The 25,044-nt window shown below is 45.5% G+C and overlaps 1 protein-coding gene across 1 annotated transcript in view; it reads left to right on the top strand.

The window, feature by feature from the left end:
• KALRN (kalirin RhoGEF kinase) overlaps positions 1–25,044 on the top strand; it is a 623,278-nt gene that overhangs the window by 127,956 nt on the left and 470,278 nt on the right. The window contains 1 exon segment of the mRNA XM_021071254.1: positions 3,051–3,165. Coding sequence (XP_020926913.1) covers positions 3,051–3,165 — 115 coding nt within the window.

Genomic DNA, 25,044 nt, shown 5'->3' with positions numbered 1-25,044 from the left:
TCTCCTAGCACCTCAAGCCCACCCTGACCCTCACTACTCCATTTCACCTAAAGGCAGGCTGAACCCCTCACTCCCCATCCCTTATCTTCGTTTCTTCCTCCCTCTTTGTTCTATCAATCTGTCACAGAGAAAGGGTCAGCCCCCATCTCCTTGTATGAGGTCTGAAACCTTGGTCCATCCACTGTCCCCACTCATTCCAGCATAATGATTCTCTTCCTTCATGCTTGTTCTTCTTCTTCTTCCTACGATCTTGCAAGGTCATCTCCTTTCTGAAAAATACCTGGTTTGATCATGCTGCACCCTCTGGACTCCTTATCCATATTTCCAGGAGGGGAGGGATTCCACTTCCCCAGAGCTTCTCCCCCCACCATGCATCTGGAACCTTCCACAGCCAAGATTATGAAACTCCTGTTGCAAAGGACAGAACTAGCTGTTGCTCAAGAGGGACAGTGCCAGCAGCCCTCCAAACCTCTTTGCCATCAGACCAGCCTTGGGTCCTTTAACATTGTTCTTCTTTTTTTTTTTTTTTAAAGTCTTCTTAGGGCCACACACATGGCATATGGAAGTTACCAGGCCAAGGGTCGAATCAGAGCTGCAGCCACTTGCCTATACCACAGCCATAGCAACACCAGATCTAAACCACGTCTATGACCCACACTACAACACACGGCAATGCCAGACCTTTAACCCACTGAACTGGGCCAGGAATTGAACCCGCAGCCTTATGGATGCTCGTCCAGTTCATTACTGCCAAGCCACCATGGGAACTCCAGCACTCTTCTTTATTTTTATTTTTATTTTTATTTTTTTTCTTTTTTTGCCTTTTCTAGGGCCACTCCTGCAGCATATGGAGGTTCTCAGGCTAGGGGTCAAATCGGAGCTGTAGCCGCCGGCCTACACCACAGCCACAGCAATGCAGGATCCAAGCCACGTCTGCGACCTATACCACAGCTCACGGCACCACCGGATCCTAAACCCACTGAGCAAGGCCAGGGATCGAACCCACAACCTCATGGTTCCTAGTCAGATTCGTTAACCACTGCACCACGACGGGAACTCCTCCAGCACTCTTCTTAGATCATCCATGGAAGGTCAGGAAGAAAGGCAACAGCTGCAGTTAAAACCACCCAAGAGTACAAGTCCTTTGGGTGAGGTCAAGGCTGGAGGGGAAGGTTGGGAGTGTGGGGGAGCCTCCCAGCTTTGGGGAAACTTATCATTTGATCTCCTCACTTCCTTTTCCTCCTATGGAAGGCAGTTGGCAGATGTGGATCATGTCCAAGGTAGATGAGATGAGGTTGGTTATCTGTACATAAAACCGGGTTTGGACCTGGGGGCCAGGGCCCAACTCTGTGGTCTCTCTACATAAACCTGCCCTGACTGGGGGCTTCGGGGAGGGGATGGTGGTGCTGAAACTTTTTTACTTTGAGGCCAAATCCCTCAGTGGCCCTGATCTCATTTGTTCCTTTTATCCTTGCAGCCTTCTTATTTCCTCCTCTGGAATATCCTGGAATGGATTGGATTTTGTTTTTCCAGCCTCCCCTCTGTCTTTGTGGTTTTTGGACAGTACAGTCAGAGGGAAATGTTATCCGGGCCCTGGGAGGCTCTGCTTTTCCTTGGGAAAGAGAAGCTTCTTTTCCAGTATTGGTGATGGCCACGCCAACCCCTCCTCCCTCCTACTTCAGATTCCTGGTGGTCCCTGCTCTGGGGAATGTCAGGTGGCAGCCTGAGATGCATGTGGGATGGGGAATCTGTGATCATGACAGAGTTTTCTTTGTGTAGTAGCAAGTACCTGTAAGGACATGGTTGCTATACCTTAGGTTTGTCCCTGTCTAACCCTCCTGAGAGACTTGGTCCTGGCTTCTAATTGTAGCACAGTGAATGAATGAATAAAATTGAATAAAATTTTATAAATTTAATGTTTTTAATTTTATAAAACTGAATAAAATAAAAATGAATAAAATTTTAAATTGTGGAATAAATAGTGAATAGAAAGTTTGGAAAATAGAGGAAAGAGAAAGCAACCATGTAAAATCCCAGCCTTCTGATAGCAAACAATGATCATCATCTCAATTACTCCTTCCAGCTTTTTTTCAACCTGATATTTAGAAAACACTTGTAATCATAGTGTGTACATATGCATCTGCAGCGATTAAGACCTTCAGCCTCCTGTTTCCAATAAAGATGCATGTGCTTCTCCAGCAGGAGTGACAGGTGGCACCTCAGGCAGGAAGGCAGGGGTGGTTCCTTGGCTTCATAGAAAACACTTATTGTCTTTTCTGTGAATCTAAAAACCTCCCAGCAATGATGACCCGGCTGGATGCTTTAAGGGCTTCTGACCTTGGTAGTCAGTTAATCCTGAGCTCTCTCCCATCACAGAAGTCTGTAAAGAGAAGTGAATTGGAGGTTGAATTTCCAAAGACTATAACACCTTCAAAGGTTTGTTTTCTCAGTCAGAGCAGTTATCACCTCCTTCATTATCCTCACACATTTGTAGAGAATATTTTTCTTTTTTTGCTTTTGGGGGCCATACCTGTGGCATATGTCGGTTCCCAGGCTAGGGGTTGAATCGATGCTGCAGCTGCCAGCCTATGAGACAGCCATAGCAATGCAGAATCCAAGCCAGAGCTGTGACCTACACCACAGCTCACGGCAATGCCGGATCCTTAACCCACTGAGTGAGGCCAGGGATCTAACTCACATCCTCATGGATACTAGTTGGGTTCGTTACCACTGAGCCACAATGGAAACTCCGAGAATATTTTTCAAAGTGCTTCCGCATATGCCGTCTTATCAGGTCTTGCAGCAACTCTGTAATATTGTCATTATTTTCACCTGTATCTTGCAGATGTGACATCAGAGAAGTCAAAAGACTTACCGAACATCATGTATCTTCTCCACATCCAGACCCCATGCCGTTTCCCTGAACAGTGCCAGATTTCTCTGGGCACCATGTTTCTGCCTGGTTCATCCAGCACGGGGACAAATTCTTTTTCCTCTGTGGCACAGTTTCTGGCTGTTTTTCTTAAACTCCCTTCTTTGCCTCCCTACAGGGGGCCGCGATAAGCGAGGTGGACCCATCCTGACCTTCCCTGCTCGCAGCAATCATGACAGAATAAGACAGGAAGACCTGCGGAAACTCGTGACCTATCTGGCCAGCGTGCCAAGGTAAGGTGATGGGAATGTCCTGCAGGGGAGGGCCGGGGAAGCTGGGCTGATGCAAGTGAGTTGGAATGAACCTCCATCCCTGCCAGGCGCCTGGCTGTTTCTGCTCTTGGAATGGATTCTGATTCTTCCTGGAACGTCATCACCCATTGTTCACTGCATTCCCATCACTCCCATTGTTACTGCTGGGATTCATATGAATGGAGCAGGAGCTGGATGTGGGAACCATGGGCAGAGGTGAAGGTCCTGGGCTGAGAGGACCAGAACAGGCCTTGGTACAGGAGACAGTGTGGCCTGGGGAGGAGGGATGGAAAACTGCTCTTTACTTTGGGGAAATGGGATTTCTGGCAGATTCCACTCTGGCTTGTGTAATGGAATTTTTCTAAAATCTTCATCTTTTGAATATGTTTGGGACAAATAACTCCACTTACATCATTCAAGAGGTAGTCTTCAGCTCAATCTAAGTCATGCATTTTCAGCAGGGGTAACATTGCCTCCAAGGGGGATGAGAACTGGCTCTTAGGGATGGCAAAAATCTTACTCTTTTATGTGTTAAGCACAGCTATATGCATAATACATAAACAGATACATACTGTGTATTTATGATATTCAGATTTCATTGGGTGAGTGATTAAGGAAAAAAGGATAAGGAGTCTCTTTTGGGGCAGGGGATGATGATGACTTTTTAAAAAAAAGTTGAGGAAGGTGGGGGGATGTGTTGGGGGTTTGGGATGGAAATGCTATAAAATTGGGTTGTGATGATTGTTGTACATCTATAAATGTAATAAAAAAAAGTCATAAGAGAGGCATTTGAGATAATAGCAAAAAAAAAATCTTTCTCCTGTCAGGTGGGCAAAATTAAACTTTCCCTTCCTGTATCAAAGGGCATTGAAAGGAGGAAATGTAATGAAAAATAAGCGAGGGCTTTGTAAAGTCAAAAGGATGCAAATGCAGATGAAGCATTCTCATTCATCTTCCCTGCACAGTGTATAGATGATGTTCAATAAATAATAACTATCATTCAAAAAAAAAAAAAAGTTCAGAAGGACTGGTTTCTAAGTGTTTCTAGATGGTGCTGGCCTCAGAGGGTGGTGAGGGAGACATGTCCCTGGGACATGGTTTATATCTTTTAAGAAGGGTGGACGGGGAACAGAGGCCTTTGCCTAGTCAGAGAATCATAGAACATGAGAGCCAGAAGAGCTGAGAAGTAATCCAGGCAAAGATACGATGTGTTCTGCTTAGGATACAGGGTTCCTGTGGGATCAGAGTTGCTTATAGGGATGGCGGTGGTAGTGGCAGAGCTTGGCCCAGAACTCCACCCTCCTGACTTCTGTCCCCATGCTCTCCCCGTCCTCGCTCATGGCCAGTGAGGACATTTCTCTGTCTCTTAGTGGGGTGGAAGGCTGTCAAGTGTTCATTGTGGCAAGTAACAAGTGGTGCCTGGGGCTTTTAGGACCTTCGTCTTCTCTCTGTGCATTTCATAGAGGAATTGGTAAGTTACAGAGAGGAGCCTTGCTTTTGCCGGAAGACCTTGGATAATTGTTGAATCTGTTGATTAAGTTATTGAAGCTGGTGTCAAGTGAGGCAAGCACTACATTTGAAAGAGCCATGGGAGAGAAACATGCACAGGGATTGGTGGCTGCTGATGGGCAGGTGGTAGAGGGGATTTAAGAGCAGTCATCAAATGCTTGGAAGAATGTTGTGCAGAATGGGGAGCCCCGAAGAGCTCCAAGCAGAAGCCTGTAAACAAATAGATGTCGACTGGTGTCTTTTTTTTTTTTCTTGATGATATCCACAGGGAACCAGAAAAAAGATAAAGGTTCTAAAGCTCCGATGAAAGGGACTTAGGTTATATCCAAAGAAGAACTTCTAAACGTGAGTGCATGAGACTTGGATGAAGAATAGAGTAGAAGATTTTTTCCCCTAGAGATCTTTATACAGAAGAAATATTCTCATCTGTCTTGGAGGCAAGGAGATGGATTAAATAACCCATGATTGGTATAGGTAATTTAGCAATTTAGCCATCTAGGGGATAAGCAGTTTTAAAAGCATCTTTCCCAAGTATAATACTAACAGGCATAAAACCAGGCATTTTCTAAAGCAATTTACAGGAGAAATTTTCATGGGGACCCATGACAGACTGTTAGTTCTTTTAGGGCCTATATAAATTTGGGATCCTGAGAGATATGATCCTGAGGTACATATTTCTTTCTGGTAGGTTTGTCACATTCCTACTGCTAAGGCAAACTCATATTTTATTTAGAATAGAAGATGAAAGAATCAGAAGAGCATTTTCTTAATTTTGGCTTGTTAAGCAAAGATAGGACAAAACAGATTGGATGCAATTAAAAAGGAAAAGACTTCTGCCGGGTGAAAGGGTACAACATCCAAGAGGGCCTGAGAGGAAGGATGGTTATGTGACAGGAATGAGAAGAATGGCTCCCACTATCCTATGTGAAGGCCAGGTCATGGCTGGACGACTTCGTCAATTCTGCAACATTAAACCCTGCCAGCCCTGTTTTAAGAACTGCATGGATCAGATAGAGTATTGTCAGGGGAGCAGCGCACTGAGAAATCTACAAACTCTTTCTCTGCAGTTGAAGGACTAATGGATGTTTTCTGGCAGGAGTGAAAGTGGAAGAAAAATGATTCCTGACTTCAGGTATCAGGAGAGCTGCTCCAAAGAGGAGGGAACAGGCATGGTTTCTGTTGCATCAATGGGTAGAAGTTAGAGACCTCAGCGCTCAAGGAAGAAAGATCTGCCCAGGTGGAGCTGTCCAGCAGTAATGCTGCTGCCTCTGGAGAAAGTGAGCTTTCTGTCACTGGAGCCTGAATGGCCTTCTGTTAGAGATGCTATAGGGAGGATTCCTCCAGTGGGTTGGAGGCTGGATTAGATCATTTCAAAGAAGCTTTCCTGCCTTGAATTCTGTGATTCTATGATATTAGAGGAAAACACATTATACATAGTCTCTCTCAGGTTCCCTAAATAGTTTAAGGCCTAGAATTTCACTTTGGATCTTGTCTACATCTTAAATCCTAAGAGGACTGCTTTCCATTTCCTTTGGACACTGTGTGGGAATTTTGAGGCATCACCAGGGGCCAGGCATCATCCTGGGATATGACAGTTGGAACAGCACTAGGTGTCCTTTTAGGATCCATATCAGCCCGAGCCGAGTTCTTACCAACTGCCCTTTCTTGCTCCTGATGAGCATCTATCTCCTGGGGCTTCTCCAAGATTTCTATTATCTTATTGTAAGGAATCATAGGATGTTAGAGTAGGAAGAGAGGTCCTAAAAAGTCTTCTGATTCAACTTCCCAACAATGCCATTCACTCAATTCAACAAATATTTATTAAGTGCCTACCATGAACCAGGGCATGGATAGAGATCTTGGTCAACTCCTATGCTTCCTTTTCTGTCATCCATCCTAGACTTATCTAGCTTTTTTGTCCTTCTGCCCTGTTATCTGCTTGTGGTCACTTGTACATGAAAGGATTGGGGAGGAAATACAATCAGCTGATGAATGTCCCTAGAAATTGAGAGACAGAGAATCTAGCCTGAGAGTAAACACCCAGGTGTAACTCACAGTATGGCTAAATCTACCCACTAGGATTCTTGGAACTTGATCATATGCTTGGAATAGGAGTTTCTAAGTATCTGGTAAAGAAATCCTGGGCTATTTTTATTGCATTGGATTCCTCCCCTTCTTCATCATCCTGCTTTGTCACAGTCATATTTCTGCTGTTCCTAAGGGCACTGGTTGTTAGCCCCTTGATGTATCTGCTACTTAACTCTGTTCTTAGCAATTCTGCTGAAGAGCCTGAGTGTTCTGGTAAGAATGCAGGTGTCATATTGGTGAGGAAAAACGACAAGAAATTAAAGTGGGATATTCTGTAATGCCAGTCAAACTAAGGTGCCAATATTCACAGCTTATTATTTGATAGCATTTGCTCTTGTTCAACTGATTTCAGCAAGAGATAATTTTGGCTTATAGCCAGCATTCTCCGTGCAGCATGACCAGAAAATAAAAATAAGTGGAGAGAGCCAGAAATACAGTTAAAAGGTGAGATAAAAACTGCAGGGGTTTCCTCCCACTATATTCAGCATGAGAGAACCCAAACTATGGAAACTATCATCACTGAATATGTTCGTTGTAAGGGCCTGGTGAAATGTGTCCTTGGCATCCTGCCCTTTGCTCTGGGATCATCTGAGAAGGGAGGATGCAGGGAGTAGTGATGGAAGGTTCAGAAAACAGAGCCAAAAAGGGTGTTTGCCTATAGCTTCTCCATTCCCAGATCTGTTTTTAATTGCTTTTGTCGCTTAGGTATAAAGGGCTTATAATTTATATTATAGTTCCCACATTCTACGTAAATTTCTTAGCACTATCACTTAAGTGTCCCTGTTGTTAGGAGTATGTAGTACAAGCCCTACAAAGCAAATAGTGTTCTCCTCTGCTGCTAAGGAACATAACATTACAATAGTAATAGCCATTGTTAGTGGTTACCTTCTTTGGAGCCATATAGACCTTCACAGCAAAGGGAACAGAGGCATCTTAGGACAGACGGAAGGCACTGGGGTTCAGATCCCAGATATACCACTTCTGAGACAGGAAACATGACCACTCCACACGGGTTATCTGAGAAGAGTTTGACAAAGGGGCCCTTTCCAGTGATGTGGGCAGGTGACAGGGAAACCAACAAGGTTTGGATTTCCAAGTTATCCCAGAGCTGGCAGCAACAGGGAGGGAAGACATTATTAGTTGTAAGCCTGAGAAGCACGTAGAACCCAGAGAGGTAGCTGTAGGAGAAGGTCATCCCATAGGAGCTGTGGCCGAAAGCAGAGAGATGCCACCAACTCATGGTGATTCCATGATGCAGGGTGAGGGGAGACACTGGTCTTGCTCCACCCCCTCCCACTCTCTGAGCTCCTGTTATTGTTAGTCATTGACTGAATGTAACCAAAGCCAGGTACCAGGGGCTTTGTTGATGCAGTCCATGTGGGTCAGCCTCCCAGGGCATCAGTTGGACAGGAGGAGATAGAGATTGGATGCAGAGGGACAAAAGGAAGATATTTGGCACAAAGTGAGACCTTGGGCATATGACTCAACATTTCTGAGTCCAGTATTCTAATGTTTAATGTGGGAAAGGAATGCCCATCTCCTAAGTGTGTTGTGAAGAAACTATCTGCAATCTCACTGTAGCACCCAGGTGCTTACTGTTTGAGAGTCTGTCTCCTAAAGGAGCCTGATAGTAGTAATAAGTATATGCACATATATGACAATATTTTCTACCTATGAAGGAACAGATGAAATGAATGTTTAAGTTCTCAAGCATAGTAACAAAATGAACACCCCCAACTTCAGGAGCAGAGCATCACCTCTGCCCTTGAAGCTACCTGTGACTCTTCCCCACTTTGATCCCACCTACTTCCCCAGAAATAAATACTATCTAGCATTTTGTGTTTATCCTTGTCGTGCTTTTTGGGTATAGTTTACCATATGTTTGCATAAACAGTGTATCACTCAGTTTTGTATGCTTTTGAGCTTTATAAAAAATGGTATCATACCATATATAGTTGTCTGTGGCTAGCTTTTTTGAGCTACTTTGTTATGTAACAACATGGCTAAATCTTCAAACATGACTTTGGGTTGAAAAAAGCACTTCATGCTTCTAACCAATGTGGAAACTGATCTAGGAAGTAATAAATAAGGGCTAGCCATTATTAGTATCTGCCAGCCTACATAATTGCACTGTTGTAAGTATTCTGTATACGTAAACTTCATTTTCACAGCATTTTGAGATGGGTATTATTTATTCCCATTTTGCAAATGAGGAAACTGAAACTCAGAGAGGTTAGATAACTTGCCTAAGGACACAACTTGCCAGTGTGATTTGTAGCAGCAGAACCTGAGTTTTTATCCCCTGAATAGAATAAGGAGGCTAGGGTGAAGGAGGCAGTGGTGTTGGAGAACAGGGGACATATTTGGGTAGAGGGGGAAGGTGAACCCTGAAAGACAGGCTAAGGAATGGATGGAAGCAGGGAGGTAGAAGAGGGTGGTAAAGAGATGGATGTAATCTGTGGTTGGCAGTGGCATTCTGTTCATCAAGTCAGCTTTCTTCAAGATTCCCTTTGAATTCTGAGTGTGAAGGTTGCTACACATGGGGAATGCAGGTGGCAATTGCCTGAAACCGGGGTTTCTGCTGGCTAAGACAGCCATGGTAGCTATGGTTGTGTAGGATAATGGAGGTGGCAGGGGGGTGCCTCATATTCCCCCCCCCCAGGGGCTTGTGTTCCATTTTAGACACATAAACACTCCTCATTTATACTCATTTGTGGATGATAGCTATTTTTCAGTAAGCAGATTATATTAAGAGAGGTAGTGAGAAAGCAAAAGCACTAAGACCATGGAAAGTATTTAAAGAGATGAGTAAAAGACTGTGTGTAGAAGGAACCCTGAACACAAAGCCTGGAATGGTGGGAGTGGCCCCTCTGTTGTATTCTAGAATGCTCATCGTGTTCTGTTTCCTTGAGTGTGAGATGTTTCTTTCACTCAGCCCCCTGCCTGGTTCAATCGTACATTGCTGGCATCAGAAGCATGATGTTGGCATTAGTCAGTGGGCCGCTGATACGCATTTTGAAGATTGTTCACTTCCTTGACCATTGCCACTTCTGGACTTTGCAGATCTGTGTCTCTGCTGGTTTAGTCCTGAGGCAGAGGGGCCAGAGGGGCCTGTGGAAACTCTGTGAAAAGCAACTCTTTGGGAGGGGAAGGCGGGAGGAGGGGAAGAGCCAGCCACAATGCTTCAAGTGCAGAGACAAGCATTTGTGATTCCCAAGAGAACAATAACATGGACAATCAGAGGCGGAAACCATGTGATCATGAAGTAACTATGAGAAGCAGCCCTCATTATTCCAGGAATGCTTCTAGTAAATGCCTTCAGGTGATAAATCAAGGATCCACCATCGGAAAAAGAATTCCTAATGGAGACGGGGGTGTTGTTTTTTCTTCACGTGCATCTTCTGTATCCTTGGAAGGGATTTTGGACATCACTGACTTGTTGAGAGTGGCACTGCAGACTAGTAGAGGAGGAAAAAGTAGCCTCAAGGACAAATACCGACCCTGGAAACTAGGCAGGGGGTTCTAGTGCAGGAAGAATGAACCCCTGAACCCTCCCCTCTGGGAGGAGAAGCATGCATGCTTGCTGATATATTTCCTCACCTGTGAAATAGGCATAGAGATATCACCAGACCCAATGGTAGTGAGAATTATGGGAGAACACGTGGACGGTACCCAGCCTAGGACTTGGCACACAGCAGGGGCCTAGGGCAAAGGGCAATTTCTTTCTTCTTCCTTGCTTGGCAGTGAGGACCTTGTTTTGTCACCTGTCCCTCATTGTCTCTAGCACAGTTTTGTCAAAGTCAAGGTTAGGGTGTAATTAAGGTTAAGATTAGAGTTAGAAGGAACAGTATTAATAGCAGTAAGATCAGTATTACCTAGCAGGCTTATAATAAATACTGAATAAATGAATATGTATGCCCAATAGTGTAATAAAGTCTCTTTTTCAAATTAGAACTTTTTTTCAAATTAGGAAAATATTTCTTTATTATAGAAAATAAATGCAGAAAATAGAATTTTCTTAAACTCATAACTCTACCTTCTAGAAATAGGAAGGATTAACATACTGACATTTTTCCTTCCTATCTTTTTTCTTTGGAGATTTTTGAAGCTGGAATTGAATCATATTGCTTGTTTAATTTTGCTTGTTGTTTTATTCCACTTAACATTATACCCAAAGAATAATTTCATAACATTAAAAACTTTTTATGTGTAATAGTGTGACTTGGGGGACACCATATTTTAATTAACCCTATCATTAGACATCTAAGTAATTTCCAAAACTGCATTGTTGTAAATAACTCTCAGGAAACTTTTCCTTTTTTTTTTTTTCTTTTTTGTCCTCTTAGGGCCACACCTGTAGCATGTGGAGTTTCCCAGGCTAGGGGTCCAATTGGAGCTATAGCTGCCGGCCTACACCAGAGCCACAGCAACGCCAGATCCCAGACGAGTCTGCGACCTACACCATAGCTCATGTCAATGCCGGATCCTCAACCCTTTGAGCAAGGCCCAGGATTGAACCTGCAGCTTCATGGTTCCTACTCGGATTCATTTCTGCTGTGCCGTGATGGGAAATCCTCAGGAAACTTCTTCATGTATGAAGATTTGTCTGCATTTTAGTTTGTTTCTTTGGGATAGATTTGTGGCAGTCATGGATTTTTTTTTTTTTTTTTTTTTTAGGGCTCTTGATGGACGTTGCCACATTTCTTTCCAAATTTCCCAACTTACACTTCCAGTGTGCCTTGCCCTAGACTTCCAAGTCTGTATTTCTTCAAATTTAAGTTTATAGGCTCCTCATTGCCCAGGCCCCATTGCGCAAACATTGTTATTACCATCACCAAGAACCCTGATTAGGGCCACATATGTTATGTGCCTAAACCTGACCCTAGATTTGAAAAGAGTAAAGGAATTGGCCACAGGGCCTACCCTTTGGGGTCTCCCAGGTTAGGATTCCTTTTACTTTCCCCCCGAAATAGGAATGTAAATGGGGACCATACATTAAAGTTCAGATCTAATAAGAAATCTATAAAGACTTAATTGCTTTTTGCCCTTGGTGGATTTGTAGTTTTGCCTCCGGGTGTATTTCAGATCCTTGGCTGGTTGTACAATCAGTGCCTGGCTTGGCTTGGCCCAAAGTGGTTGTTAATCTCCTCTGCACTCATCTGAACTGAGGTCCTTGTTTGCCTTCCACAGCAAAAGTTGGGTCTCTTTGGAGTTTGTCTCTGGGCAGCAATGTTGAATGAGCATGAGGTGGGGATATTTACTTCCTTTTTGTAGGCTTCTGAAGTCTATGGGTCACCAATAGCAGGCTGATTAGGAAACTGATATTTCTGTTTCCACTTAGTTTAGGTAAAATGCCGCATTTCAGGTGAAATTAGTTCTAGTATATCCAGCTTTTTCAAGATTTCATACTAGGGAATCAGGATGATTTGAATTTGGTTCACATTCATTTGGCTGGAATATTGGAAATGTGGGATAGGTACTGGAGAGACACTCTGACGCTGGGGAAGAAGGATGTGTTTCTCACTTGGTGGGTTTCAGATTTAGGCTTGTTTTCTCCCTCCCCTATTATATAATTATTTTCAGCATGTTTTGTGTTTCTCTCTTCACCTGTCATTGGCTAGGGTCTACTGTGTGTCCCTCACTGATGTTTGGAGTTGTGTATATTTTGGGGCATATATTGGATGTGGACACTTCATGGTATTATACTGTAGTAGAGAGACTGCCTTTATTATGTACCTATACTTCTGGCAATTTAGGTATGCGGCCACCAAGTGGCGGAGTATCTCACCTTAGCTACTTGGAAGGTACCGATAGCTTTTGTTAGAGGCTCCAAGCAGTAAGAGTCTGCTTTCTCCTCATTAGACCTTGGATTTTATAGGCTTTAATTTTTTTTATTGAAACATTGAAACTCAAGTAACCACTAGCAATAATTACTTTCCCTCAACTACAAAATGAGGTTAATGTAATCTTTGTTAGACAACTGTAGTAAATATTAAATGACACTTGTAAAAATATTTAATTTGAGTATGTAACAATTGCCAGTTGAAACTAGAATTTTGTAATGATGCTCTTTGAGGGAAAATGCTTAAATAACATAGAATCTCTATACCAATTTTTGACTTCCTTTTAAGGATAAAAATCCTTTAAAAAAATCATTTCTAATGGTTTGTCTTTAGTCTTAGATAGATTTGAAGTCATAGTGCCCCAAGCATACTGATCTCTGAACTTCTGTCTCCCTCGCTATTTGCATCAGTCGCAGACATTGAAGATAAAAGTCTTAATTTGTCTTTTCAGACCTGCTCATTAGATTCTGTTTTCCTTCTCTGAACACAGAGAATGAGAATGAGAAAAACATCATTACCTAGGGCTTTTTGGTGCTGAGATTATAACCCTGGGGAACATACTCACTAGTCACGGAACATTTCTGGACTAGTTTGCCACTGTAGCTTTGACTAAAAAAAGGTTCCCCCCCGCTTACCGGTTTCACTCCACCTCAAGTCTTCTTGAATAGCTTTTGAATGAAAGACTTTTTAAAGAATTTCTTTCTTAAAAGTCCAGCATCACTTATACAGAACAAAATAATTTGAAGAACATTTGAAAAAGACTTGGAAACTAGAAAACTCATAAAATAGTGGTAATAGGTCCTGTCTCTTAGCAGGGAGTTTGCAGAGCAGCACCTTGAAAGTTGGCTGAATTCCCTTAGACTGGGAGCTCTCCAAGGGAAGAGGGCAGTGTCTCACCCCCAGGGCCACATGGGGCCAATGCCAGGCTCTCTTTTCCAGACATGAAGTCACTGAAGTGATACCCAGGTCTCCATTGGGATGCCCTCTTTCCTCTGTAAGGGGCTGTGCCCACAGGAAGTGCTCAGGCCATGTGGGTGGACCAGCTCTGCCTCAGAGGAGAGGCAAAGCCCTCTGCTAGGGCAGGAGCAGGGAGGAACATGTGAGAGAGCTAGGAATGGACGCTGTCTCACCAAGGAGAAGCATTCCTGTTTCTAAATTGAGCAAGTGTGACAGCCAGCCCCGTTTCTTCCGGAACCCAGACAGGAGCACTTTGTCAGAGCCGCCGTGACTCAGCGAGGACGAATATTTTTCCAAATCATTTACTGACATCATCCAAGTGTGCATCCTGATGGGCCTGCTGTCTCTTTCCCTTTCTCTCGAAGCCTCTCTTCTCCCCGCTACCCCCTCCCTCCTCCTTCTAGGTCAAGAGAGGACCAGCTTTGGTTTTGAGAACTATTCAAAACCTCAAAACCAATACATTTTTCTCCATCTTCTCTCAGACTGTCCTATGCATCCCTGAGCTGGCATTTTATCTGTTCCCATTGCTAGCAATTTGTGTGCCTGGTTTCACAGAGAAACTCTTCTTGGCCTGGTGCCTGAGGCAAGGTCTGAACCTAGTACCGTGACACCTTCCACCCTGATTCCCTGTCCTGGAGGAGACCATCCTCTCATCTCCAGGCCGGAGGCTGTTTTCCTTTGCAGGAAACTCAGGCTTCAGAACTTATTTGCTGAAAAGAAATTCCCTGTTTTGGACCTGGAAGAAGGCAAGATCTGCTACCCTCCCCGCCAGCCCCAGCTATGATGGACTGCTCCATTATGCTGCCTGCAAAGTGGTCCAGGTTTAATTCTGTGCGTAGATGGGACAATTGTTTAGTTCTGACATGCACACCAACTTAGAGAGAATGGCCCAATAATCCTCTGGATTTCTCTGGCTGAACTTGCGGACTAATGAGGGGGACTCAGTTCTTGCCCTTGGGAAAGCTTGCAGTCTGGTGAAGGTTCCAGGACCCACTGGAGAAAACAAACTAAATGTTTTCCAGACAGTTGTTAAATAAGCATACCAGTTCAATGGACGTCATCAGAGATAGTTTATTTGATGTATAATCTGAGGTGGATTTTAAAAGAAGTAGATGCTTTAGAATCCTGGAGCTTGAGGCAGGAAGGGATTGCAGAGGTCAGCCAGGCCAACTCTCATTTTTAAAGGATGGAGTGCTGTCCAGTGTGGTGAGATGCCCAGGGCCACCCAGCTGGCCAGTGGTGGTTGCTGGGCCAGTGGCTACAACCCTGCACTGCCTCCTAACATGGAAAGGACCTGTGGGCGAGCAGCACGCATTGGGGTCAGGGCCTCCCTGGGATCTTGCATAGAGAGGTTATCCCACTCACCCATGAGCTGACAGAACCCCCGAGCTAGTGTGGGTGGGGGCAGAGACCCACTAGAGCCCTTCCTATTGGGTTTTGCATTCCAAACATGTCCCCTCCCATGGGTTTCTTTCTCTGCCAGCTCTCCTCCACCTCCCTTGCTGTTCTCAGGTTTGCACCCTGCCTCAACCTTCACAGGATTCTCTCCATGGACATCACAGGGACCCTGGCTGGGAAGGCAGGAAGACAGGAAAGCTGGCCCCTAGGTGGGGGTGGCCTGCTCTTTGGGAAGCAGGGCTCCTGCATTAGCAAGGTCCAGTGGGCCTGGCCCTGAAGGTGCCTCTTTGGGAGCTGAGGGTGTCTGTGTTGACGGGTTTATTTGGGCCTGTGTCCCTGTGTGCAGGCTAATAGCATCAGGCTTTCAAGAAAGTTCCTGGTACTTAGAAAGGAGGGGAGGAGGGGAGGTAGGTGCAGGCAGTTTTGACCAAAGATCATTTCCTGGAGGAAGTGTGTGGTTTATTAATGAGGATTCCACCTGCCCTGTCAGGAAACCGGAGCCCAGCTGGAGGTGGTGGTGGCGGGTCCCCATGAGAGGGCAAGGAGCAGCAGGATGCAGACAGAGCTGTGATTGCAACGGGGGTTGCAGTGAGCAAGGAGGAGCCCCTGCTCTGAGGGTGGGGGTGGGGTGGGGAGAGGGTGGCACATAGCATTCTGCTGCCACCTCTCTTATGTCAGCTCTCTTCTCTGTCATTCCCCCCCCCCCCCCCGGCCTTGAAGAAGCTTATAGTGTCTTTTTTTTTTTTTTGTATTCCTTTTCTAATATTTCATTGTTGGTATACAGAAATGTGACTGACTTCTTTTTTTTTTGTCTTTTGTCTTTTTTTTTTTTTTGTTGTTGTTGTTGTTGCTATTTCTTGGGCCGCTCCCACGGCATATGGAGGTTCCCAGGCTAGGGGTTGAATCGGAGCTGTAGCCACTGGCCTACGCCAGAGCCACAGCAACGCGGGATCTGAGCCGCGTCTGCAACCTACACCACAGCTCACAGCAACGCCAGATCGTCAACCCACTGAGTAAGGGCAGGGACCGAACCCGCAACCTCATGGTTCCTAGTCGGATTCGTTTAACCACTGTGCCACGACGGGAACTCCGAAGAAGCTTATAGTGTCTTATTGCTGGGGTAGCCAAGACACTGTGGTTAGACAGGTTATATAGCCTTTGGAATGTGGATTCAGTCTTTGGTATATGAACGGTGATTATAATGACATGTTTTTAAAGTTAAAAAAAAAAAAAAAAAAAAAAAAGACTGCTTTTTCACCCGGCCTGAGTGTAGGAAAGAGGGAGCAAGGGCCGATGGAGGACAGAGGAGCATGGTTCTTGCTTTCCATTCATGCTTTCTTTCCCTCGATGCTTTGGTTTCCATTTCATTTCTGCTTCATGTTCTGAATGCCTTAGAAGGAGGGGCAGGCAGCTGTGTGAAGAGGGTGGGAAACAGGATAGGAGGCTGCTGTTGGGAAAAGGATACATCAGTTTCATTCCAACCCCCTGAACCTGCCCCTTTGCCATCTGCCCTCTCTGGTCAGCCAGCCCCAGACTTCTAGGCTCATTGGTTCTGGTCCTTCTCCCAAGTCTCCAAGCTGTTTTGCTCCTAGCTGAGAGTAGCTCCTTTCGGCCCCAGGCCAGTCTGGCTTAGAAAGTGAGTCTCTTCCTTTGGTGAATGAAGCTGTGTTTCAGAGGTCATGACCTGGTGGATGAACACACATTAAGGTCGGACCAGGCTGGCCCCGACAGGAACCTTTCTTTGGAAGGCTGTATCTTTTTGCCTTGGTCCTGCTGTCAGCCGGGCCATTTCTGGAACTCTTTTTGGGTGCTCCCTTTGGCCTGTGGCCTGCTCCTTTGACTCTCTGCAGGGTGGCAAATCTTTGTCCTTCCTGAGTTTTTTTGGTTTTTGGTTTTTAGAAAGTGATTTGTTTAAAGACAGCATTGAGGACAAGTCAGGATGTGGGTACAGAGGTCCTGCTGTGTTTTTAGGCCACAGTCGCTTTATGGCCACACTTGGGGATTCAGGAGTAATCTTGGGGCCTGAGTCTTCACCACACCTGTCCAGGAATTAAAATGAGAATCAAAATTGCTGCTTCTGGCACAATTGCAGCCAGAGGGGTTTTCTGTTGTTGTTGTTGTTTGCTTGTTTAAACAGCTTCGTTTGCATAGAATTAGGTAGCAGACTTTAAAGAGGTGGAAAATGTAAACCTTGCTCACTGGGACCCTGAGTCTCTGGGCTAGACTTGGGTTTGCTTCTGGTAAAGTCGGAGGTGGAGAACTGGCAAGAGGGAGTTCCTGGCCCTGAAAACAGGCAAGCAAATTTCTAGAATCTTTACTGTAGGGGTATTTAACCATGGCTCTATGTTCAGATCACTGGGAACTTTTGAACAATGCTGAGCCCAAACCCTAGACCAATTTGTCAGTCTCCCCACTTCACAGAAAAGGAATCAAGGCTTTTTGATTTAGGATAAAAGATCACCTTTGACCTTTGTCCCCCAGCCCTGACATCATAGGCCAGAGGCAAAAGATGTGTTGTTCAATGTGTTTGTATTGTGTTGTAGGGAAAACACAAATTCTCTGGAATACTCATAAGCTGGAAAAGTGGACAGAGGGTCTTCGATTAAAACAAAACAAAAAATGAGAAACAAAATATTAATAAAAAAACAAAACTCTGCTTGGATTAACATGGATCCTGAAAAGGCTCTGATGGTAGTTGAATCATCCCATGGCAGAAAGGCAGCTGATGGTGGACAGTCACCTGTTAGCCTGCCACCAAGAGAGATGCGTGCCAGGCAAAGGAGCCCCCTCCCCACACCTCTCAGGGTGCCCCTCCCCTCCTTTTGGGCCTCAAGCCATCCAGGAGCCTTCCACATTGTGCAGGATGAGATCCTGAGTGTGACCTACCCCTCCCTCAGGACACAGTGTTCCCTGGACAGTGGCTCATTTCTCTATAAGGCACAGCTTCCTTCAAAGTTTTTTTTACTGCTTCTGATTATACCAATTAGAAAGCTTAAAGCAGGTGCTAATGTGTCTTTAACACTTTTCTTCAACACCTGCTGATTTCTGGTTGTTGCAAAGTGGGTGTGGTGTGGTTTGGAGCAATCAGCAGAGAGCTGCTACCAGAATAGCACTGAGGAACAGAAAACAGGTCAACATAGATCAGGGTGCTGGACAAGGGATCAAGGGATCCAAACAAAATCTGGATCCTGCAACCAGGGACTCTGCTGCCTGAGAATGGCATGAGAACAGAAATGGGTCAGGGGAATGTTTTCTCCCCAGTGCTCCGGGGACTTTTTTGTTCCTCAAATTCTAAGTGGAAAATTCAGCTCCTGAAACCATCTGGGGGAGGCATGGGTGCAGCACAGTGCTGAAGAAGGGGTGACGGGGGTGGCTTCTTGGGACTATCTTCCTCCTGCCCTTTGCCTGTTTCTGTCTCCTCGTGGTGACCTGTCCGAGCACTGCAGTAAGACATCTCCGCCATCCCTTCAGGTCACCCTTTGTTGCTGGTCCTGCTTGCTCCTGTGGGGCCAGAGCTGTGTGGGTAGCTGCTGCCCTCGTTCAAGGGGAAGTCCTCCATTCATCTTGGCCTTCTTGTCCTTCGCCCACTCCTCAGCAACCAGTCCAGTGTTGAATTTGTCACCTTCCCAGGACTACTTAGTGACGAAGTCTGACTCCAAAGCCACTTCTGCTCCATCACAGCCAACATCTGGGCCTTCCCAGGCCCCTACCTACACTGGGATTCTGACACTCCACACTGCCAATATCCTGTGCTCACAACTATTACCAACTGAACAGCCCTCTGCAGCACACACTAAACAGAAAGCTTGTTGCTTGGTCTGCAGGCACGGTGCTCACTGCCGATCTCTGCCCCCCCCACCTGTCACCAGAATGGATTGATGTTACATTTATATCAGCAGCTGTTCCAAGTGAGAATCAGCTGGACATTCAGAGATATGGGGTGAATCTCTGATGGTATCATAGGAGCTGTGCCAAGCAGGGTCAGGCTGTCTCTCTGCTGCTGGAGACAGTGGAACCATGAGCCAGATGGTCCTTATTCCTGGGAAAGGGGCTTTGGTATTCAACACCTGGTACCCTGGGCCTCCAAACCAGGTTATTTGTCATCTGGGAGGACTTTTCTCCCTCTCAGTTCCAGAGATCTCGTGGTTGAGTAGAAGACCTGAGGTGGGGAGATGGACACCTGGGTGTCTGGCCCAAATAGCCAAACATCCACTCAACCCTCTGACCCTGAGCAAATCATGTACCCCCTCTGGAACTTGCTGCCCTCATCTCTAAAATGCAGGATAGAGGAGTAAGCATTGAAGTTTCTTCGGTTCAAGTGTTCTGTGTCTCTCTGAGGCAAGGTATCCTGACCCACTAGACAGAACCAAACAGACCAGATGCAAATATGATTTTACCTCTTTCTGGTGACTTTAGCAAGTCGCTCAACTCTGTGGGCCTCAGTTTCCTTAACTATGGGGTGGGATAATAATAGTAACTACTGGTGAGTTTCGTGTAAGGAATGAACAAGGCAATGAATGCAAAATACTTAGCTGACGTAGATTCTCACATCTCAATAAAATTAGCTTTTATCATTAATATACATATATGTCCTATTTTTATGAAAACAACTGCTCTAAGTTTTAGGAGTTTGGCTCTCATTTTTTATTTCTCTCTAGCTTAAGGTTTTGAGCTCCTCGAGACTTAGAGCCTCGGGAGTTCCTGTTGTGGCAGAGCAGAAATGAATCCAAATAGTATCCATGAGGATGCAGGTTCAATCCCTAGTCTTGCTCAGTGGGTTGGGGGTCTGGCGTTGCCATGAGCTGTGGTGTAGGTCTCAGGCACAGCTCGGATCCTGCGTTGCTGTGGCTGTGGTTAGAGCCTGGGTGTGGCTGCTGGTCTCCTGCTTCCTTATGAACTTTATTGTCCTTGCTTCCTCCCTGTAATGTAGGATCAGCCAGCACACAGTCTCTTTTCCACCTCAGGACCTTTGCACAGGCTGTTCCCTCTGCCTGCATTATTATTTTTACAGCATTTCCTTAACTAGCTCCTTCTCATAGTTTTGGTCTCTGCTTAAATGTCAGCTTCTCATAATGGCCTGTTCTGACCACCTGATAAGTTGTTAAGACTTATCACAATGTGCATTTATTCTGTTAATCTACCTAATAGTCTTATGTTTGTCTCTCCCTCTAGAATGTAACCTTTGTATTTCTGTCTTAACCACATTTATATCTCTAGTGCCTCGCACTGGGACAGCCATAGAGTAAGTTGGATGAATAAATTAGTGAGTTAATGGATAGTATGATGTATTTCTATAAAACCTTATTATTTATGAAGCCCTTTCATAGCGAGGCTCTCATCTTGAAGTCACATAAGTCTCTGTAAGGGATTCAGACATTGATCACCCAGAGAATGGCTATAGTTACCCTATGCATGACAGCTACCGTACAGAGTAAGCATGAGGTTATGGTGATGCAAGGGATGAGCCCTCATCCCAGTGGGGATGGCGTGGGATGGGGAGGGGCATTATCAGGAAGGGAAGACTTCTTGCAGGAAGAGGCATGTGAGTTGAGCTTTGAAATGTGAGTAGACATTATTCAGGCACAGATGGGGTTGGCATGGATAAGCCCAAAGGCATCCAGGAATGAGAGGCCAGGTTCTATCACAAAACTGGGATAATGGATGCTGATAGAGGTGTGGATGATATGTTGTTTTAGTGGGGAGAAAGCCAGGATGACCCCAGGGAGAAGGTGCCCTTTGAATCCGACCCCTTAACCAGATGGGAGTGATTTGGTGATATGGCCAGGATGAATCCAGAGGGATAGTCTGGATTTCACTAGTCAGTGACCTGGGGAGCCGCGAGGGAGCAGGTGTTGGAAGGACGTGGCACTTGAGTTCCTGAGGCCAGACCTGTAACCCAGGGAGAAGCCTTGGCCTGGGGTTATCACTGACAGGTACTCTGCCATGCTGTGCAGGTCACAGAGCCCCCCTTGCCTTGAGACACTGGTGCCTTAACCCCGGTTCCCCGAGCTAAGGCTGTTGAGTCTTATAATGTGTGAAGCAGGTCTGGGAAATAACAGCAATTAAGACAGAGAAGCCAAAGCTACAGGCCAGTAAGCAGACAGGTTAGGTGAGTGTGTGAATGAGCTGGGAGTAGTTTCAGGAATGAAGAGTTTAAGCTTCCTCCAAAGGCACTTGAAAGCATTATAAACAACAGTAACAACTGTGTCTAATAAAACCACAGGAGGATTGGGTTCAATGGTGGGTTGCTGAATTGTGATCTCTGCTGAACTGTGATCTCTGCCAGGCATGGTATGACTCCCAAGTCAAAATTTGCAACCTAGGAATGCAAAGGGTCAGGGTGACATGCCTAGGCCTTGGTTCCACACCACCTACTGTGGAGGGCCTGCACACCTGGACCAGTCAGACCTGGGGCCATCCTCACAGAGTTCACAGCCACGTGGGTCAGGACATGACTCTGGGGTGTCAGATGGGGGCAGGACCCACGGGGACCCAGAGAGACACCCAGAAGTTGCCCAGAAGTTTAAATAAGACCACCAGGTCAGGGATATGATAAGAAGCAGGAACCTCTTGGTGATTTCATGGCAATTTAAAAGTAGAGAGGGGAACCTGGAAGTCTCCCTAGGCCAACAGAGGAGGAGCTTGGGCTTTGCAAAAAGAACCAGAAAAATGCATCGCAAGGACAGAACTCCCCCCCAGCCTGGGCTTGCAATAAAAGACTCCTTTCAAGAGAACATGAGGCTATGGAGAGAGAAACAGCTAACATTTTTGGCAGACTTTGGTAATAGCATAGCTGTTGGTCCACCTTGCAGACACTGTGCTGACTATATGTTACCTCCTGTTTTTTAATGCCTGTCCTCATCTGATTCAGATAAAGTACACATCATTAAACTCTCACAGACCACACTTAAGAGAGTCTAGGTGTTTTCCTTGGATCACCTGGAGACACTCCTGGGCCTCATCTCAGACTGATTCTGAAAGCGGTCGCTGAAATCATCATTTTTTAAACAAGCATCCTAGGTGCTGGTGAAGGTCAGAGTTTGGGGATCACAGTCTTAGAGTGGTGCCAGCGCTGTTTTGAGGTAGCACAGGCTTGCTGAGTAAAAACAGCCCCAGTGACATGTAAGGAGCACAAGAGTAAATGGTGTGGAACTGAATACAAGAACTATTTGATCAATCATCTGGTCACTCAGGATACATTTATGTCCTGGGCTGGAGAGCCCCTGAGAGTCTATGAAACAGTTCACAGCTCAGTTGGAAGGAACTGTAATTTATCGCAAAAATTGAGAAGCTGGCCAAAAGGGTCCAGGTCTCAAGCCCCAGATGGGAACCTAGTGGGGCGGTGGGTGGGACAGCAGCTGTGTGCCTCTAAAGCTCCCTCTAAAACAGGAGCTATGGACCTGGGGAGGGTGGTTCGGTGTCCTTTCCCTCCTAAGTGGATTTGAAGCCCTGCTGCTCCAAACTTCACCTCTCTGTGCTCCTGTCCTCATCATCCACAATGCACATTCTGCCCCTGAAAATTTAATTTGGGCTAAGAACTATCATTTAAAAGGTAAATAACCTAAAAGAGAAAAGAAGGCTGCTCGTTAGTTATATTCCAGTGTTCATTGGTTTGCTGCAGCTGCTTCCCTTCTGAGCACTCTGTGTGAGAGGGAAGAGCAGTCCAAGGGCATGGAGGCTTGGGAAGGAGGATGGCTGGGGGGCCTCGTGGGGTTTGGGGTGGTCAAAGAACAGTGCGTGGACCCTGCTTGCTCCCGGAGGTCAGGGGGACAGGGCCGCCAAGGAATGTACCAAACGCCACCTCTCATGGCTTTGACATTTCCTTCCGTCATCTCAGAGACTAACTAAGAAGTCTGCTTCTCTGCTTCACCCCATTCCTTCTGCCCAGCACTGTCTGGCACCACCTCTTGGCTGCTAAATGCAGTAGTTCTGACCTGCCTCTGTGGCATTTGACACCGTGTTTCCTCCTTGAAGTCCTCTCCTCTCTGATTTCTTTTCCTTCACTCCTCTCCTAGTTTTATCTAACCTCTTTGCATTTGTTCCTCAGATTCATCTGCTTTCCTCTCCCATCTCTTAAAATTGATATTCCCATCAGTTCTCTCCTGGACTCAGAAGATAGTTCTTTTCATCTTACTTGTCTTCATTGAGTGATCTCACCCACTCTGTGCATATCTACTGCCACTTATCATGGATTTATTCATTCAGCACATGTTATAGAACACCTACTGTGTGTCAGGCATGGTATGACTTCCAAGTCAAAATTTGCAACCCAGATTTCTTCTTTAGTCTTCAGATCATATATGGGATTGCCTGCATAATTTCATAGATGAATGAAATCTATGTATGTGTAACTGTGGCTATGTTTCTTGAGATAGGGTTTCAGGTAGAGATGATTTATTAAGGGCATTCTCTTCAAGAAAAACTTGCAAGGGAGTTGGAGAAGCAGAGTAGGAAGGGGCAGGACTGGGTAAGGAGGTAGCCTCAGATGAGGTCTAGCTGGAGCCTGACTGGGGAAATGAGAAGGCTCTGGAGCACACGCTGGAGTTATTTTGCCTTGAGGTAAAGGTATCCCTGGGATAGGACAAGCACTAGCTTCCCTGGTTTGGGGGTATAACTGCCCAGGTATCTTTTGGAAAAATACACCCATCAGCCAAAGGCAAGTTTCCTGAGATGGCCTCAGGTATAAGCTGATTGCTACAATAATTTTGGAGCAGGGGACTGGGCCCAGTGGTCACTAAAGGGACCCTGGGAGGGATACCAACGGTGTCTCCTATGGCAGCTGAGTATAGATATGTATCCAGCACCATCATAAGTGCTTTATGTATATTAACTAACTTAACTTTTAAAATAAGCCTGTAATGTATAGGGAAAAGGGAACCCTCCTACACTGTTGGTGGGAATGTAATTGGAACAGCCACGATGGAAAACCTTATGGAGGTTCCTCAGAAAACTAAATATAGAACTACCATCTGACCCAGCAATCCCACTCCTGGGCATATATCCACACAAAACTACAACTCAAAAAGATACATGCACCCCTATGTTCATAGCAGCCACTATTCACAATAGCCAAAACATGGAAACATGCTAAATGTCCATTAACGGATGAATGGATTGAGAAGATGTGGTGCATATACACAATGGAAGACTACTCAGCCATAAAAAGAATGAAATAATGCCATTTGCAGCAACATGGATGCAACTAGAGATTCTCAGACTAAGTGAAGTCAGTCAGAAAGAGAAAGACAAATACCAGATGATAACACATATGTGGAATCTAATATACCGCACAAATGAACTGAAACAGACTCACAGACATAGAGAACAAGACTTGTGGGTTGGGGGGATTGGGATGTGCTGGGAGTTTGGGGTTGGTAGATGCAAATTATTACATTTAGAATAGATAACCAATGAAGTCCTGCTGCACAGCTCGGGGAACTATATCCAATCTCTTGGGATAGAACATATGGAAGATGGTATGAAGAAAAGAATGTACATTTTTTTTTTTGTCTTTTGTCTTTTGTCTTTTTGTTGTTGTTGTTGTTGTTGTTGCTATTTCTTGGGCCGCTCCCGCGGCATATGGACGTTCCCAGGCTAGGGGTTGAATCAGAGCTGTAGCCACTGGGCTACACCAGAGCCACAGCAACGCGGGATCCGAGCCGCGTCTGCGACCTACACCACAGCTCACGGCAACGCCGGATCGTTAACCCACTGAGCAAGGGCAGGGACCGAACCCGCAACCTCATGGTTCCTAGTCGGATTCGTTAACCACTGCGCCACAACGGGAACTCCAAGAATGTACATTTATGTATGACTGGGTCACTAGGCTGTACAGTGGAAACTGATGCAATACTGTAAATCAACTATACTCTAATAAAAATAAAATAAAACTTTAAAAAATAAAATAAAATGTGGATTGTGAGCCAGAGTATCCACATGCTCATATGAGGCCCCCCGCAGTAGAAGATAGAGCTGGGTGGTGGGCAGAGAAGAGAGGCAGAACATGGGCTGAAGGCAGAGCTCCTTGTACTGCAAAGTTCTAGTATGGAACTCAGAGGAGTCCAAC

The sequence above is a fragment of the Sus scrofa genome, chromosome 13, assembly GCF_000003025.6.
Source record: "Sus scrofa isolate TJ Tabasco breed Duroc chromosome 13, Sscrofa11.1, whole genome shotgun sequence".
In the NCBI taxonomy this organism is placed as follows: domain Eukaryota; kingdom Metazoa; phylum Chordata; class Mammalia; order Artiodactyla; family Suidae; genus Sus; species Sus scrofa.
The sequence above is the reverse complement of the archived record's forward strand: the minus strand, read 5'-3'. Positions and strand labels throughout refer to the sequence as shown.